Source organism: Arthrobotrys flagrans (assembly GCF_004000055.1).
Source record: "Arthrobotrys flagrans strain CBS H-5679 chromosome Unknown unitig_3, whole genome shotgun sequence".
Lineage (NCBI taxonomy): Eukaryota > Fungi > Ascomycota > Orbiliomycetes > Orbiliales > Orbiliaceae > Arthrobotrys > Arthrobotrys flagrans.
In genome coordinates, this window is record NW_027137547.1 from 5,469,966 (window position 1) to 5,487,576 (window position 17,611).

At 43.9% G+C, this 17,611-nt stretch overlaps 4 protein-coding genes across 4 annotated transcripts; 1 reads left to right on the forward strand and 3 right to left on the reverse strand.

Moving 5' to 3' along the window:
- Positions 1-1,146: 1,146 nt before the first annotated feature.
- On the forward strand, positions 1,147-3,412 carry DFL_002978 (uncharacterized protein; the record flags this gene model as incomplete). The annotated part of the gene is made up of 2 exons (XM_067631842.1): positions 1,147-1,195; positions 1,269-3,412. The coding sequence occupies 2 exons, from the start codon at positions 1,147-1,149 to the stop codon at positions 3,410-3,412; spliced, it is 2,193 nt and encodes a 730-aa protein (XP_067494349.1).
- Positions 3,413-4,423: 1,011 nt separating this feature from the next.
- On the reverse strand, positions 4,424-5,573 carry DFL_002979 (uncharacterized protein; the record flags this gene model as incomplete). The annotated part of the gene is made up of 2 exons (XM_067631843.1): positions 4,424-4,599; positions 4,709-5,573. 2 exons carry the CDS (start codon positions 5,571-5,573, stop codon positions 4,424-4,426), a joined length of 1,041 nt encoding a protein of 346 aa, XP_067494350.1.
- Positions 5,574-11,059: 5,486 nt separating this feature from the next.
- On the reverse strand, positions 11,060-12,975 carry DFL_002980 (uncharacterized protein; the record flags this gene model as incomplete). Its single annotated transcript, XM_067631845.1, has 3 exons — positions 11,060-11,857; positions 11,912-12,630; positions 12,876-12,975. 3 exons carry the CDS (start codon positions 12,973-12,975, stop codon positions 11,060-11,062), a joined length of 1,617 nt encoding a protein of 538 aa, XP_067494351.1.
- A 2,649-nt stretch (positions 12,976-15,624) lies between these two features.
- DFL_002981 (uncharacterized protein) lies at positions 15,625-16,565 on the reverse strand (the record flags this gene model as incomplete). Its single annotated transcript, XM_067631846.1, has 2 exons — positions 15,625-15,740; positions 15,815-16,565. The coding sequence occupies 2 exons, from the start codon at positions 16,563-16,565 to the stop codon at positions 15,625-15,627; spliced, it is 867 nt and encodes a 288-aa protein (XP_067494352.1).
- Positions 16,566-17,611: the final 1,046 nt, after the last annotated feature.

Below are 17,611 nucleotides of genomic sequence, written 5' to 3' on the forward strand. Positions count from 1 at the left end.
TATCCTCCACACCGACCCCGTACATCCTTCAATTGAAGGGGAAAAGACCTTCCTTTTTTCGATAGTTAGTTATAGCTTCAGTTCTTGTATACTTACTGACATAGCATCGACAGCCTCAATTGGAGCTGCATAACTCATCTCCATTAGCTTCCCATTCATCTCATTTCATCCCGCATCGGTCTAGCCCGGCCGTGTCCACATTCCTCAACTGTCAAGTGCCTCTCCTTTGGCGAGACTTGACCTAACCTTCCGTTACAGTAGCGCTAATTGCAAAGAGCAAGAAACGAGAACAGCCAAAGAACCCCTGCAGGCAGTGGGAAAACCCAAGCAATTGGTTCAGGGACACGGTTGGACCAAGCAGGAACAAACGGGACTTTAAACACCGCTGCGCTGCCCTACAACCCTTTTTTGTCTTCGTACAGGACCCCCTTTCGATCCTCCAGCTCGCGACCTTGCCGGTGACAGTCGCTCTAATCGTTGGGACGAAAACAAAAAGACACCAATTCCCAAGGAGGAACACCCTGAATCTCTTCTCCGAATTCCATCGTTTATATTCGGATTGGATTCACCAGGGGTCTTCCAATTGGGATCATTTCAGCTTCTTCAAACTGCAGAATTGGGTCATGCGATCGTCATTAGCGGTTGCTGTCCCCTGCGCCTTGTACTTCTAGCAAGCACCAAGAAACCGTCTACGGCGAGCAAACGTTTCGAACAGTCCGTTCCCCACACAATCATAACCTCATGACCTGACGACAACAAAGTCTTTTTACCTTCCGATACTCGCCTACTTACTATCCTTCCATTCCGTTCTTTTTCATACCCTTTACTTCGACTGTACAGCCTTTTATCCCGTTTAAGAGACGATTTACGACAATTTTCCCTTTAACTAGTAGCACTAGCAGCAGTAACAGCTATCCTAATTTGTCCTTTTCGAAACAGCATTTATAACGTACAAATAAACCTATCGAGCGTTCAGATACCTTCTCAGTCCAAGTTCCAATACTACAATCACAAACTTAACTACGGCCGACCGGGGATCCCAAAATCAACGACAAACGACAACGCGCAGCCGTCAACCATCTATTGCATAATCGAGAAGAGAACAAGGGTTCTATTTCGTGCGAGTCACGAAGCACTCTATCCAACATGGAAGCGCTCGTATTCCGTGATACACCATTGGCACAGTATCTTGAAGGTAGCTTCCTCAACAATTTCCCTAAATTCTTGCGAAAATGTGGTGGTTGACAAACACGTTTGGGGTAACGTAGGAGAAGGAGAACCTGGGGATTGGACCATCGATCCATCAGACAACAATGAGGCCGGTAGTAGGAACTCGCCCAATCTACAGCCACTAAACTTCGCTCCATCATCTCTTCTCGTTCCGAAAACTAGGAAGAAAGCTCTCCGACCATTACAGATTCAGAATTCGGGATGGTATGAAAGGGCAAACTTGAAGCAAGTTTTGTCGGGAGGCCTCAAATCCCGTCTCGCATCCGGAGAGAACCTCCAATTCGTCGAACGATTTCGCTACATTCTCGTTGCCTCCCAGCTCCTAAATGAGCAAGCGTCAGTCGCAAATTACGATGGCCGAGATATTTCCTCTCTTCCGACGCCCTCGACAGCCGGTCCGCCTGCCGATAATAATCCGTTCACCTTAGTTACTTGGTTCGGCTCGCCGGGACCCCGTTTTTACGCTTATACCGCAGCCAGTATCATCATTCTATCCATCTTGATATCATACCTATCTCGTGGCGGATCTGAACGGAAGTTGGCCTTTGGAAAGTCAAGAGCAGCACTTACGTTGATGCTCTCTATGGTTTTGTCGCTATTGGTGTTTGCTCATCTTCGAAGGAAGAAACTCCGACACTTGCGCACAGATGCCATCTCCGCCGCCGAGCAATTCGTTGAAAATTGCCAGATGTTCGATGTCGTTGTCGGAAACGCGATAACATTGATCCAGGAGATAGAATTGGTATCTCGGGGGTACAGGCTCTCCCAACCATTGCCGCCAATTACACGGCTAGAAAGAGCAGATAACTCCCGGAAATGCGCACGGTTGCGCCGAACAATTGCGGAGAGCTTCAAACTTACAATTTCTCCGACATGCCGAGCGATCGAAGCCATCTCTGCCTTCCCCAAAGTCTCAGACTTGGAGAAGTTTTACGATGTCTATGACATCCATATCAACGACTTGCATGACGCTAGTTTCGGCATCGACGAAACCGAGTTCGAGGATGTGGAAAGCTTAAAGTCTCTGAAAGCGCTATTCCAGAGACTTTACACTATCCGCAAGATATTTGTATGCCATTTGCTCGCTTTGGAGGCTAACGGTGGACATAGAGATCACACACAATGGCACGCTGTCGGAACTCAATTGTACACCGTCAGCCGTCTCATGGGAGATTTAGCACAGGAAGCTCGCAGCATCTTGACCGAGGAGACCGATTTCAAATTACCGCCTACACCTATTGTCGGAACGACACCCGCCCATGCTATGGGCAGTGGCATTTCAGCAGTCAATAGAGAGAGGTTGAGACAGCAACTAAGAAAGTTCAACGGGTTGTCGACAACGGTGAGGGGTTTACAGGCGAAGATGCATTTGTTGAGGGAAGGAACGGATAAAGCTTTGCAGAGCACATCGCAAGAACCTCTAGCTGAAGGATTTGGACCCGAGTTGTTGAGTCAGTATGATGAAATTGGTGTCGATTTGAGAGGATTACTTGCGGAATGGGAAAGTGGACGGGCCAGCCTGGCGAACGCATTGGATAAGTTGAAGGATAATGGATGTGGAGGTGTCAGCCCAGCGAGCAGCAGGCCCGTTAGTATGATTTTCTCACAGCCGATGGCCAGCCCTGGGATGAGCCAGGCGGGGACGTTGGTTGGTGCAAGTCCAAGGACCAGTGGAAGCTGGGACGATGCGGAAAGAGATGCAATTCTCAGAAAGAGGATATCTGTCGGTTCTGACTTTCTGAGAGCCTCGGTTGCTGCGGGTGCGAGTGATGAGGAAGAGATATTTGAAGCAATGTCGGACCCGACGAAAGGACGTGAAAGAAGTAAGCTGACAAGAGAAGAGAGGATTGCGAAGATGAAGGAAGATAGGCAAAAGGCCATGGAAGCGAGAAAACAAACCGAGGCGAATATCAGTTTGGTGAGGGAACTGAGAGATGTCCTTGAGAGTCGGGTGGGGGCTCTGCCATCAGCGAAGAGGAGAAGTTTACCGGCTGCAAGAAGTAGGTTGAGTTTGGAGTTGATAAAAGTCGCAGAGGCGAATAGGAGTGCGAACGGACAGGATGGGAGGCTGAGCGCCCCGATTACACCTGCGACAATCGCTCCTGTGGCTGTTGCGTTCCCCCCTGCACCGGCGTTCGAAGATGAAAGGACGATAATCTCACCAGTACAGGAAGTCGAGTAGCACCGCCACTCCGACTCCTAATCCTACAACTAGCGACGACTTTAATGATGATACGAATATTTACTAAAAACAACAGAATATAAAAAATCCAACAAAAAAAAAAAAAGGAAGAATCGATAATGATACCCGTTTTTTTTGACTTTTACCGCGACTCTTTTCCTTTGTCTAACCCCCCCAAAAAAACAGCTTTCAAATTCCGATACCTTCCCGACGGCCGGCGAAACAAAAAGCTTTGCTTCCACCACAAATCTAGAGTCTCTGTATGGTGGCATAGTCCACCAGAGCAGAGAAATTGTACAATATCTTGCTTAACACGGTTAACCTGTACAACAGACTGTCGACAGATAACTACTGATGGAGGATGGAAGTGCTCTAATAAGCACATTCAAAAATTTTCTTCTTTTTTATTTTCTTAATCTGTAATTGGAAGGGAGGTATTCTTTGCTGGAGGACTTTAACTTTAATTTTCTGTGTATTACTACATTTTTCTTTCTTTCTTTCTTTCTTTCTTTCTTTCTTTCTTTCTTTCTTTCTTTCTTTCTTTCTTTCTTTCTTTCTTTCTTTCTTTCTTTCTTTTCTTGCTATTTGTCTTCCTTGGCAAGCAGGATCGAGCAATTGTGGGATCGAGATAAGCGTTTTTTGTTTGGGGCCTTTTTTTCGTTTATGGCGGTCGTGTTAATAAATAATCATGAAGAATACTATATACATTACGACATCAGAAACTTCGCTCCCAGTTTGTTGTTCAGATATGACAGCAGATACGCCTGTAAATGGAGGAGAACTATTAACATTATACTACAGACCCACGAACGAGTATTTGCATGAGTAGGGTAGAGCTATGCCAAACAATTCCAACTAGACCGCTAAAGGAGAGAAGCATGCGGAAAATTCGCTTTCAGAGGACCAATAAACACAAGGAACGGATCGATTATAAACGACTTTGATCCCCCCCAAAAGCTTGGGTGGGCGGGACGTGTGTATCAAAACTCTCGAATGGTAAGTCGTGCAATCTCAAGAAGCAACCGCCCTGCGAAGTTTTCTTATAGGCTTTTGAAGCCAGTATAATATCAGTTGCGTAATTAAGGCAATAAATTTTCCAGCAACCTCAACGGTCAAGCAGATGACATCTGCAACCCAGATCACATCATCTGCTACTTTCATTGCGATGTCGAAAATATCCTTTCCACCTAAAGACAGAATATATGGTTAACTACCTATCTACACGCTGTCCCAAATCTTTCAACAGCAAGACGGGACAGTAAGAAAAATAATTAACTAAAACACCACTTTACTTACCTCCAAATCTTTTTGGATGCCATAGATACCATCTATACATATACTCCCACCCCACCTGCGGCGCAGGAGATACAATATTCCCCACCGCCAACTCAATATGTAAAACTTCAAAGAATCCTTTATCGAAAGTATAAAATGCGGCTAATACTTTCGTTAAAGCATTCACCACATCCGCGCCTGTAATGCCATTACCACCAGAAGAATCTGTAATTTTATACCAATATTTAAATTCGATAGTATTTCCTAGCTTATGGAAATCTCCTGGCCTTGAAAATCTTTCTAACCACCCTATCCATGCTAGATCCCCCCATCCTGAGAAGTGAAGGTATGTATCTACTGTCTTTGGAGGAGGAGGTTGCATTAATAGAACATCTGATGCGAGGTATTTTGTTGACGAAGGTGGGTATTTGGGCAATCCCAATGCCCTCCTTAATTTTGGAAATTTTGGGTTAGGTATTCTTTGTGATTTTTTAAATTGTTTTAACTCTTTTAAACCGATTGCAGTACCCTGAGAATACCGTAATTGCTCTATTTCTGAGAATTCGTATTTTAGAGATTGGAGGAATGGGATGTTTAAATCTCCATTTCTCTTTTCGTTTTTAGTTGGGGAAAGTTTTCGGTTACGAAAGGCGAGGGAGCTGAGGGTTGGTGAGGAATCGATTGTGCCGGCCCAGATTGAGGATATGGAACGGAGAATATTGGCAGTTTTACAGCATGTGGGAGTGTCGAGGGTGGGACATGTTAAGACGAAATAGAGGATTTGTTCGAGGAGTTCGGGGATGTTGAGGACTTGGGTTGCGGCGGAGTGGGAGGAAGAGGAGGATGGTGTTGTTTTTGTTGGAGATTTGGGGAGGAGCTTGATCATTTTCGGCGAAGGTTCGGGGAACTTGGAGTGGGCGAATCCTCGTGGAAGTTTTGATAGATATCGATGGTTTGTTTAGAGGTTTACGGAGAAGGGCAAAAACTACATATGGAAGCTACATAACATATTTTGTTTGCGATCGAGGAGATAGATGAAAAGAAAGGAAACTTGCGACTTTGGCCATTTCCGCGCCCAGAGTAACGTTGGGGCTTTGAAGCTCGAGGCGTTGGTTGGATATCGGGAAGGCTGACTAAGGGGCTGAGCTATAGCCCTGTTTGCCCAACCGGGTCAGAAACGATGCCCGGACCTGGGCAGATCGCTAAAGAATCTGCGGTTTGGAACATCTTCCCTTAACAGATCCGATAAAGTTTTAATGCAGTTGGGAATTTTGAAAAGAGGAGAACTTGACTGGGTGCCATGGGACATCGATGCCGACCCAAAGATATCGCCGGAGGAATTCGATGCCCAGATGCAGAGTAACTTACCTCACTCCAGAATAGACCTCTCTGTGTTGAGTGACCTGCGCACAGATGGTGTGCAGAACTTTCCAAAAATTCAGGAGGGACTCCGAAATTTTGAATTTAGGTGCCCGAATTTATCTCATTTGGTGTTACACAGATGCAAGCATCCTGACGAGTTTCTAAAGGCCTTGCTTTTGCCGGTTTCCTCTGAAACTAGTCCCGCTTTCAAATCTCTGCAACTGACTTATTGCTCCTGTGATTGGAAAAATCTTACACCAATTATTAAGCTCCCTTGAAGTGTCACAACTGGTTCTAGTTCCTACAGGGCCGCATTCTTATGAAGCTTTGAATTCACATTGCCAGACTTTGAAGAAACTTTCGTTAGTGTGCCTGGACCACGAGCCAAATATCGTCCCCTGCTGCCTAGCGATCTCTCAATTCCTGCATCCTTCATTGAATCCGGTACCTTTTACCTCACATAACTAGCCAAAACTTGAAGAACTTGTTTTGGAGGTACCGCTTTGGTTTAAGATTTGGGCGAATGTTTGTCCCTTTCCTATACCATATCTCTATACTCAAGATCATGATCATAACTAACTTGAACTACTCCACTTGCACAGTTACCAAAAATACATAGTCTTAGAGCCCTTATGCTTCTATTCCTCGTCGAGATTGATCATCCTGAAAGGCAGATGCATCGTGAATAAGTTACCAAATACGCAGAGCGTTTGTGTAATAGTTCCACAGCCGAACATTCGGCACCACCAGCGCTTAGACTCGTAAAAATTGCATATATGTATGAAGAGGTTTATGCCGGTGATGATGATTGTGATGTCATAGTTTTTAAGCCAATGTACTTTTCGATAAATTTCGCGGAGTTAAAACCTGGGGTTGTTGGAGCGAAGGTCGTGGAGTCTTCGTTGGATGATTTGCGGGAGAGAGCTAAAAGAGATCGGTTATATCTCAACACTCTAGTCTCTCTGGGTACGAGACCAGTTATATCGCATGCATGAGCAGAGTTTTGTCAGAGAAGCGGGGATTTTGGACTGCTGAAGATGATTGAGGGAGGAAGGCTCCGAAATGAAGATCTAGAGATTTCTTCTTTCGGACATCTAGCTAACATAAGTGCTTGATTATATAATAGATCATCGGATACATATCCACTAACAACAACATTAATATTACTCTATCAATTACCCGCTATTAGAAGATGAAGTTGCCTATTGACGGAATTATCTACTTCCTTGATTCACCCCGAGTTCATATGTGGTCGAGAGTGCGAATTCGGGAGAACACGCCACTTATCCTCCTTAAAATATCGAACCCCATCCCTAGCCGTTCTTCTTCATGATGAGTAGGCGATTGCGGTTTCCCCCTTGCAGACCAAACCGGTTCCCACAAAGGTCGTGAAGAAACAATACTAAGAAGCTGAGTATTATCCAACGACATACAATTCCCCACCGCAAGATCAATAGTAAGGTTTCTAAACTCTCCTTCGAACGAAAGGAATTTGCAAAGAACCAGCAGAAGGCTACTTACCAAATCCTCCGCTGTTACCCCACCGCCTCGGCGGTTTATTACTTTGTGGTGATAGCAGTAGTCGTGGCTTGACGATACTCTGCTATAATCTACTGGTCTGACGAAAGCTTCGTACCCGCCCAACCAAAAGGTATCCGCCAACCCAGAGAATCGGATATACACTGCTTCCACAGCAGGTCGCGAAACAAACACACCCGACGCAGTATATCCGGCAAGCGGAGCGATTTTATCCCTAAACTCCTCAAACTGCGTAAGCGTACTAGCCCCCCTATAATTCTTAATCTCAGACATATTGTGAGGTAGTGATATGGTCTCTAGGAGACTACCAGCTAGACATAGGTAAATGGACGGTATAGAGCGGTGGGCGGTAGGCCCGCCTATAAGCCTGAGGGAACACAAGTGTCTATTGGAAGAAAAGCCTAAATAACAAGAGCTCGCGCTTGTGGATAAAACATGGAATACTGTAAACTGGTGTATGTGTGTATGTATATGTCGTATGTAAGTAAGATGTCCCCCCGATAGGACCCAGCATAGCAGATTACAATTTATAGACAAAACGGATGGGTGCGCCGTCGCCAAGCTGTGTTGAACAATAACAAAATACAACAAGTCAAGTCCACCACTCCTATACCACCTTCACCACAATATGTCTCATCTTTTTACCAAGGGAACATAGAAAAGGTTCGCATAGCCTAAGTTTCTCGATTTTGACGTATGAGCATATTGCGGGGTATCGAAAGATTATTTTTCCAAGTTTTGGGGAGCAGTTGATTACCAAGCTCCATCTTTTGGAAACTCTGCGGAGGTTATTAAGGCGTATCCAGCCGTTATTCCAATGGCGGGAGCGGGAGCGGTTTGTGCTGATCGTAGAAAGATCGTAGAGAACGATTTCTTCGAGGAGTTCAGGAAGATTTAAGACTCGGTAGGCTGCTGTGGGGGAGTTTATAATCTCTTGGCGGGTTTGAATGGATCTGTTGCCGTTTCCTTGGGTAAAAAGGTACCGGTGTTGAAAAGCCATGTTGAATATTAGGCTTCTTATGAGGGTTGATGTAATATCACGGGTACTATGTAAATATAAATGCTTCGGGGGAGACGAGCAATCGGCGGTAGGAACTAGACCAATTCAACCGCGACAAGTCTGAAGACAATCCTAATGAGTTGAGGGACGAATAAAGGAGTGGGGCCGATTCAATGCGTCAAAATATATTGATACAGCACTATCGCCATGTAGTAAATCTCGGTCGCCGATGACGTTAAAGGTTTAAGAGAATGTATGCACACGATTGATCGCCAAGTTGGATTCAAGGCTACTATATTCAGGCACTTTTGCATTGCCGCATGCCGCGTTGCATGTTTGTCGCGATTTTGGTTAGCCTTACTTACGCCCAGGGTTCAAGTGATGTTTGTGAGCGCAGACAGATCCATGAATCCCATGGGTTAAAAAGTGTTTCCTTTGGTTTTCCAAGGGTGAAAATTTTATAGTCCATTAGGGGAGGCCCTTCTATCACGAAGGGCATATTCATATTAAGAAGCTCTATATCTAGAAGTAATCCAGACAATGTCGAGAGATGATCTAGACAGAAAACCATGTTGATGCCGAAAATCCAACATTCTATATGTATCTGGCTGATTCGTAAGTATTTGTCAGTCGTATGCGGTACGTTTAACAGCCCGCTTGCCTGGTATCTTTAGCGGTGACTGCGAGACTAGCAATGACCGAAGATTGGATAAATAATAGTCCTTTAACTAATAAATTACAAATCTAACTATCGTACTCATTAGACTCCCGTTTCCCTCATGTCAAATTAACCTCCCGCACCCATAGTGGTACCTCCCGACCCCCAGCCCGATTTTGTTTCTTTGCCCTCAAAGTATTCTTAATCCACCCGTATGATTCCTTTATAACAAGGTAAGGAACTATAACAATAAACCGAACGACCCAAGCAACCAAGCAATAGAGCTCACTCGCAAAATAAATAATCTTCCACAAACCCCCCTTTATACCCGACTGAATACCATTCTTAGTAGACGAAATTACACGATACCAGGGTTGTTCCCGCACTATAAAACACCCACCCACCAAAACGTCAATATCTTCGTGTTATTCAAACATGTCTGCCGGAATCATCATATCAGGGAAAATGCGGAATTGTCTAACTTTTCCAAGGTTTCGCTTCCCAAAGCATGCGAATTTGCCAACCAGAGATAGACTGTGGCCCCTCCTTCAACAACTCCGGATTTCCAATCCAAACCTCAATTTTGTGAACCAAAAAGCTTCCCTTTGGCAGTGTATAAAACGAGTTTATAGATTTATCAATCCCGTTGATTAAATCCTTCGCCTTTACACCCGTCGAGCTTTCGATGTGATAGTCGTATTGAAAAATTTCAAAAAGATTGTGTATATAATCCGTCGGTTTTGCAATACCCTTAAGTGCCTCCAACCAATCGTGATCTGAAGAACCACTAAACCGTAGATATATCGACTCTATAGCGGGTCTAGTAACGAAGATATCGGATGCAAGAAATCTAGGAACCTTTCTTTTCTTTCTAAACCCTTTTATTAAAGGACCATGGGTCATAGCAATCGAATGCGAAACTTTTTGAAATTCTGACAACCCCACAGTTTTTTTAGACGATAGTGCTAATTCTGTAACCACGCCCAATTCATATTCAAGTGCTGTGCAGTATGGTCTACAGAATGTAGCTAGATGTGTTTTTGAAGTTGATAAAGTATTGATAGGGTCCCGAAAGGCGAAAGATCGTAAAGTTGGGTTGTGATCTATTGTGGTTCGCCATACTTTTGCGACGCGGCGGAGTTGGTTTACGCGCCGGCAGCGGTCATCATAGACGTAGTGTAAGTGGAGGGACCAGAATACTATTGATTCCAGGATTTCTGGGATTTGGAGTGCATTTTGGGCTGCGTTGGAGATGATGTTTGTTGGTATTGCCTTGGGTGGCGATTTAAGACTTGATTTGGAGCTTATGCGCATGTTGGAATGTTACAATACCGATGGAGGAAAAGAAAGAAAGCTAGATGGATAGCATATATACTGAGATTTGGGGGTGTATATACGGATATAAAACATTGAATTAGGGGGTAATTCTTCGGGGCTGTATCTGTGCTTTGAGGCTTTCACGAGAGGTTTAATTTCGTGGCGGGGCGTACGGCGAAATGGTGAGGCTGAACGGCATTCCGAACGCCCAATCAGCCAACGCCTAGGCTGTACCTATGTTTGCTGTCGATATGTATCTAACATTAGAGGTTTCAGAATACGTCTTTAAGGTAGATAACGTAGGATGAGGCTGAAGATCTTTAGCTGGCTAGCACTAAGACTTCGGATATCATTAATAATATATTGCATTTGCCCTATCATGAGAACAAAAAAAAAAAAAAACATATACAATTTAATCCTATTAAAATACTTTATAGAATATGCGAAACCCAAAAAATAACCCCAAACTCCGTTCGCGCACACTGATATTTTTACTTTATCTCTTGATCTTTGGCTCCAGCCATCTCAAGAACCTGACACTCTGCAGATCAACCGCTCTCCAGAATACATCCGCCCAACAAACCGTCATCGGGAATGTTATAAACAACCACGTGCCCATTACAACTACCCCATAAAGTCCATCATGTCCAGACACCATAGCCCAACCTTTCTTCTCCACATTATAACGCCATAGTCCAACAAACTTCAATCCATTTACTACCGTCCAGTATCCTATGCTATGTTGCATATGAGCGTGCATGATATATATCGCAAATGAGATTTTTCCAAAGTATTGTGAAACTTTGTTGCACAATACTATTTTTTGTACGCGGGGTAGGTATAATAGCGCCCAGACGAGTAACATAGAACCGATAGTCTGCCAAAATTCGTGAGTTGAGTCGGATCTTTTCCCGCCGGCTCGCGGGTATCTGGCGGGTGTAAGAGGGACCAGGAATTGGAAGCCAGTTGTATATTCTGGTGATGGTATTTTGCGCGGATAGCTGAGGAGGAAGAGACCAGCGATTGCCATAGTTGTATAGAGGGTAGTTTTGAGTATTGAATTCCTGAAATATCTTTCTTTGGAGTTGGCGGGGATATCGCTGTTGAGTTCGGCGAGGAAGTATCCGAAGATGAAGAGTGACAATCCCCAACCTCCGTAATAGAGAAGGGCGATGGTGGATATTGGGATGAGGACGTAGACTCGTAACCATCGTTTCAAAGTACAGGTTCCTGCGACGAAGATAAAGAGCTGGATTGAACTCTTAAACTCGACAGGGATAGTCCATAGATGTCCCTAGATAGCTTGTTATCAGCTTAGAAACTAGAATAACCAATAAGCACAACTTACGTCTGTGGAATAGTTCCTGTCACGGATATTAAACAACGTTATATCGACCGCGAAGATATGGAAATCCTTGAAAGCGTACGCTAATTGTTGGAAGATATTGTCCTTTGTTGGTGGTCGTCGCTCCAGCGGCCCACTAATCCACTTTGGTTTTGATCCAGTTGGAATTGCTTCCATCATTCCAACAGATATCATGAAAGCACAAAGAAGAAAACCAGCAGCGCATGGAATATATAGACGTAAATAGCGCTTCCAAACCGACGAAGAAAGATTATTAATAAGACCCAGTCCGTCGATTGTGCCCGTCACTCTTGTGATTTTGACAGCCTTTACTGTCAGCACAAAACCCGATATTATAAAAAATATCTTAACCATCGGTGGACCATGGTGTACAAGTTTTAAAAATGGTAATTGAATCCAGTTAACGTGATTAACGCCGTCATAAGGATGTTCCAGCTGTTTGAAGTATTCGTAAAAATAATGGTGAATGACAACGCAGACGCACGCGAGACCTCGCAGACCGTCTAACCATGCTGTTGGCGCGAGTTTTTCACTAGCGCTGCCGCTGGAAGTCGTAAAATAAGACGATATGAAACTGGGGAGGAGGAAGAGGGTGATTTTGGCTATGATGTGTCTCAGGCGGGGGATAACACCAAATTTTCTTTGTGTTGAGGATGTTGAGGTGAGGTAGTCGAAAAAACCGGGTGACTGTTCGCTGGCGCCTTTGTTCGCGCACAAATGTCAGCATCAAGGTAACAGCGGTATTTTTTTTAGTTTCTTGGGAGAAATTGATATCCCTCAGTAGTTTCGAGACCAGATCCTTCAGCAATAATCCATCAATCCAAACATTTAGAACGCATAGATGAATTCATGAAGTTTTGCATTCAGAAATCGATTCTAAAACCGATTGTGTAACGTAGCACATAACATAACTGAGTCGGTCTAAAGCTTGGAAGATAATGCGAACCTTTATCACTCAACAGGGTCTCTTCGGACAGTCTTCTCCCTCCATTTTCAACATCTAGCATCTTTATTTCTCCGGAGGTAGAACCCAGAAAGCTTGACATCTTGTTCATGAAAGAACATTCCCTCCCAATGTGTGGGGCCTTTTGTGTTGTTAAGCGGTGTGTTTAAATAAAGGCGCATTTGACGATAGTGGATTTATTGACAGTCGAACCAACCAAACCTCTCAAACCCCAAAATTCAAGAAGCAGAAAAAGAAGAGGGGAAATAATGATGATAAAGAAGAGGAGGAAGAAACAAAGGGAAACATGCTTGCCTTGTGGGGCCTTCGAGATTTTGTTTCGTTTTCAGGGGCCCGCGGAACTTATCCCTGCCTTGCAAGTATGTGCCGGCTACCAAGCCGCCAAGACAATAGACCTACCGGTTTTTATGAATTCCATCCAGCCGGGCTGACCTGCAGGCTAGGCACAGCCTCGAAATGGTTTCCCAACATAGGATGCCGACTATTCTCGGATCCCATGGAGGTTAATTCGACATTGAATGGCAGATTAGAGCGTCAAAACCACATTGTATCGAAACTAGACTCAAGAATTGAAATATAGCGGGAATGTCATGGACCGCATATGCCTTCCTATCGGAGGGCTTACAACTGATGATCTTTTATTGGATGCTCCACTACAATAAGGATCGATAGCCGAGGTTAGAATTAATTTGATACACTGGTCAGGAACTACTAATAGGTATCATAATCGATGTCCAGGAACCGAGAGGAGTCGATCGCAGCAACGGGGAAAGAAAAAGACAAAATGAGGGATAGATCTCAAACGCGATGTTTAACAAACTTCAGACCAAGTCTAGCGTTAAGTCTCGATTCTATTCCATTAGCCCCCTCCAGCTGGCAGCCTTTGCCACCACCATTTAGACACAGTTTATTCGTTGTGTTGTGGTGTAGTATTTGCACCACACATCTCGCTTAAAAAGTCGAAGCGCAAATTAAGCTCAGCCCAGGCAATCGTGACCCACCAATCGCTCCCGTGACGGTTGACAGCTGCTGGTCGTGGTTGACACCATGGCCAAGACGCCAGGGCAGGCCAAGCTAAGCTTCATTTACGGAATCCACTTGCACAACAATTATATAGAGTCTTCAACAAAAAAAGGGATATCGTCGTATTGAATTTAGCTTCGAGAATTTAGATTTGTACATTTGTTCGAAACGTTCGTGGGAGGGGAGTTGGGTACCACGGACCCACACGTGCATATCTAAGCAGCGGAGAAAATTCTAGCTTGGCTCTACTAGATCTTCCCGCATTTTTATGATATTCTCTGGGGTATTACACATGCTTATAAACCTATACTTAAACTCTGCTGGCAGAATCGGAGGAAAACAGAACTCATCCCATGAAATAATTTATAGATTCTTGAATGCATTCGCAAAATCTAGCTTGGAACGCCGTCCATAGAGACATTGATGAGATACTCTTCACATCTAACAGGCGCTAATATATGCATCATAGTAGTAATTAATATTGCTACCTAAGTGGTAAGGGAGACACAACATATATAAACTTAAGTATTAATATTGCTAAATGTCCATTGCTCTTCTCACTGCCCTTATTGCGCCTCCCAAGACTATAAAAACGGACTGGCAACAACAAGGGCAAGATTGGACGTAAGTATTCCACCGGTGACTATATAGTTTGAAAATAATTAGCAATTTCGTGAATAGTAGCCTAGACAAACAATCCTTTAGAATAGCCTTACTCTTACGTGAGAACCAAAGATCGAACAATCTATCAAAATTTGGAAGGAAATATTCTCGTTGTATATATAGAGGGGATTTCGATGCTTCATACTCAGTGGCGACGCCGACGATGATAAATCCTTTGTGGAAGGTGTAGAACTTTTCAATAAGTTCTATAAAATATTCGATTACATGATGAGTTCTTACACCGCTTTGTTTTGAAATGCGGTAGTAGTATCTGAAGTTGGATCCGCTGGTCGCTGTATTTGAGATCTAGAGGTTACTGGGTCGGACGAGGGACTCCATGTTCGATATGAACTCTAGGGAGCCTTATCCTTCGAAGCACGGATAGAGGACTTGAAGGGCCGGTCTTGTGAGAAGAATGTTGATATTGGGGAACATCCAGTCATTGTTTCTGCAAAGGTTTCTAACCCCTTTTTGCCTATAATTCCTGTGCCGTCTATTCGAATTGCCTTTATGACTCTCGCTACGGACCGCACTTCCGCTAGGTATTTTCAACAAAGGGCCGGATGTTTGCGTTCATCTCGAATTTGACATGGCTGATACGAAATGTTTTGAAGGAGCTGAGAAGAGTCGATTAAAGACCGCCATATTTTGGAGACTACTCGAAGTTCATTGACTTTGAGTGTTCCTAGCCCGTCGTCGTTATATGCGAGATATAGAATTTTCTCTAGGAGGTCTCGGTTTCTCAAGACTTCATCGTAGGGCGAGTACAGAATCTGGAGTGGGTTTCGATGTCCAGTGTAACACATCATGCGAAGCAAAAGTACGCGGATACACTCGCCACTCCACGGATTTAGTGGAGCTACAGCGTAGGAGATTTGGTCAAATGCAATTTGCTGTTTTGGAGCCCATCAGACTGCACTTTGGTCTCACGAAGTTAAGCAAGCCGTGCTAAGGCCGGTCGAATTATATTATCAATAGCTATCGATCTCGAATATGGTTTCGGACATTTCGAGAATGCAAGATAATATTATGATATAAACCTAGTCTAGAATATCTTGATACTGTCCACAACTCCGCGTATTTGACCAACTCCTTCTATCACTATCATTACAGGAATAAGTATAATAAGAAAAGCAGTAGGAAGATTTCCATCCGGTCTTGCTGAAAGGTCACCATGGCACCAATGTCAGAGACTGTACGGGTAGCGATAGACGGAGTAGTGATCGTAAACTCACGTTTAAACCAGTGACGATCCCATAGAACCCTCTCCTTCTCAAAATTCGTGGGACCATCAAAGTTTGGCAGTACTCCTAGTTTCCTGGTCTGGAGGCTGATGCTCGTAACTAAGAATTCTTCTTGAAAGGAGTAAAAGGCATTGATCGTTGCTATGATAGCTTGGAATACGTCACTACATCTTACACCGTGAATATTATCGAGTTGGCAGTAATAGCCGTAGTAGTGGTGGCCGTCTATTCTGATTTTATCACCAGGTCTGGATTGGACGAAAGCAAGGGCTTTGGCTTGCCATCTGGTACATCCATATCCATAAAATACCAAGTGAACCGACGAGCTTGCCCGTTGAGTAATCTGCAAGTCCGGTGAAAGCGATATCTTCTTTCCAGCAACCCTTTGAAAGTGCTTGAATTCTCCAAACCCAGAGCTTCCCCGATTGCTCTCAATTTCGATCGTCCGAATCCCTTCCAACATATGTTTCTCCAAAAATTTGAGATATCCTTCACACAAATCCGGAACTTCCCCTTCGGTGAATAGTCGAGAATTACGGAAAGCAATCGTGCTCAACCTGGGCGAGGTATCGATAAACAACTGCCATGTTTTGGATACCCGACGGAATTTATTGATATCTTGAGTCGTTACGAACTGAAGTACCTTTTCGAATAGTTCGGGAAGACTTAAAACTCTCGATGTGGCACTAGTGCCGTCATACCCTTGCCGTGTTCTTAACGGCCACCCTGCCAAGGACAACATTGGTCATGCCGTTGGTGGCGCAGGGCTAGAACTTGGTATTTCTTGGTGTGCTGAATATAAATATGTTTTTTCTCGTGAGGTAATCGTCTACTCGCGTGCGGATTTGGTGAAAAGGAAGGTTAGATCCCGGTATTTCTGCAATGCGCTGGCTTTTGGGGTGACACAATCTCAATTCCAGTGCGGCTGCCCCTCACTCTTCCCTTGTTCGGTTAGTTAAGCGAGTTCCTCTTCTGGGTTCGTTTGCCAATGACACAGGCCGGAATACGAAAAAAGTTTACACCAAAATGCTTCCAAGCCAGCGACAAGCACTGTTAGTTGCATGAATGATAAAGATAAAAACGGAAATATAAAAACAATGTAAAGGTCAAGTAAACGATTTCCCTAGGAATACTATATTTTGGGCTGACCTGATTGCCTCGCAACTAAACTATGGCGACATAATTGATTAAGTTTAATCTGGTTTAATGTGGATATTGAGACGGGTTACATCCATGTGGGTAGGTACCTACCTATGTAGCTGTAGACTCCAACGCGATGTCACAATATAAACGAGGATTTGGAATTTCGTTTTTTGCTTCGCATTTGTCACCATTCGAACCAGCAACGACAAGGTACTTGCTTGATCAGTCAGGGGTATTAAGCGACGTTGAAGCTACGAGATTTGAATTCTATTCCATTCGCAAATATAATTCGCTGAAAGAAAGTGCTATTTCCACTGAACCAATTTGATACACACAACCATCCAATATAAAAATTTGGAACGAAACCTCAGGAGCTCATTCATGTATCAGACTCCTATTCTCTTTTCTACTCATTCTCAAAAGTCTGAGAATAACGTCATATATAATCCATGGCCAAGTAAACAATGCGCAACACTGAACACAGCAGTGTGGTAGCGTATATACACGAAAATCGATCACCTTTCAATCTGGCGTATGTATGACGGGTAATAAAGCCTTACCTCGTTTTCTTCCCGATTCGAAAACAAAATATCGTATTTGCATATCTAAAGATAATTCCTGTGTTATGTTGTTCGAGTGTTCGCA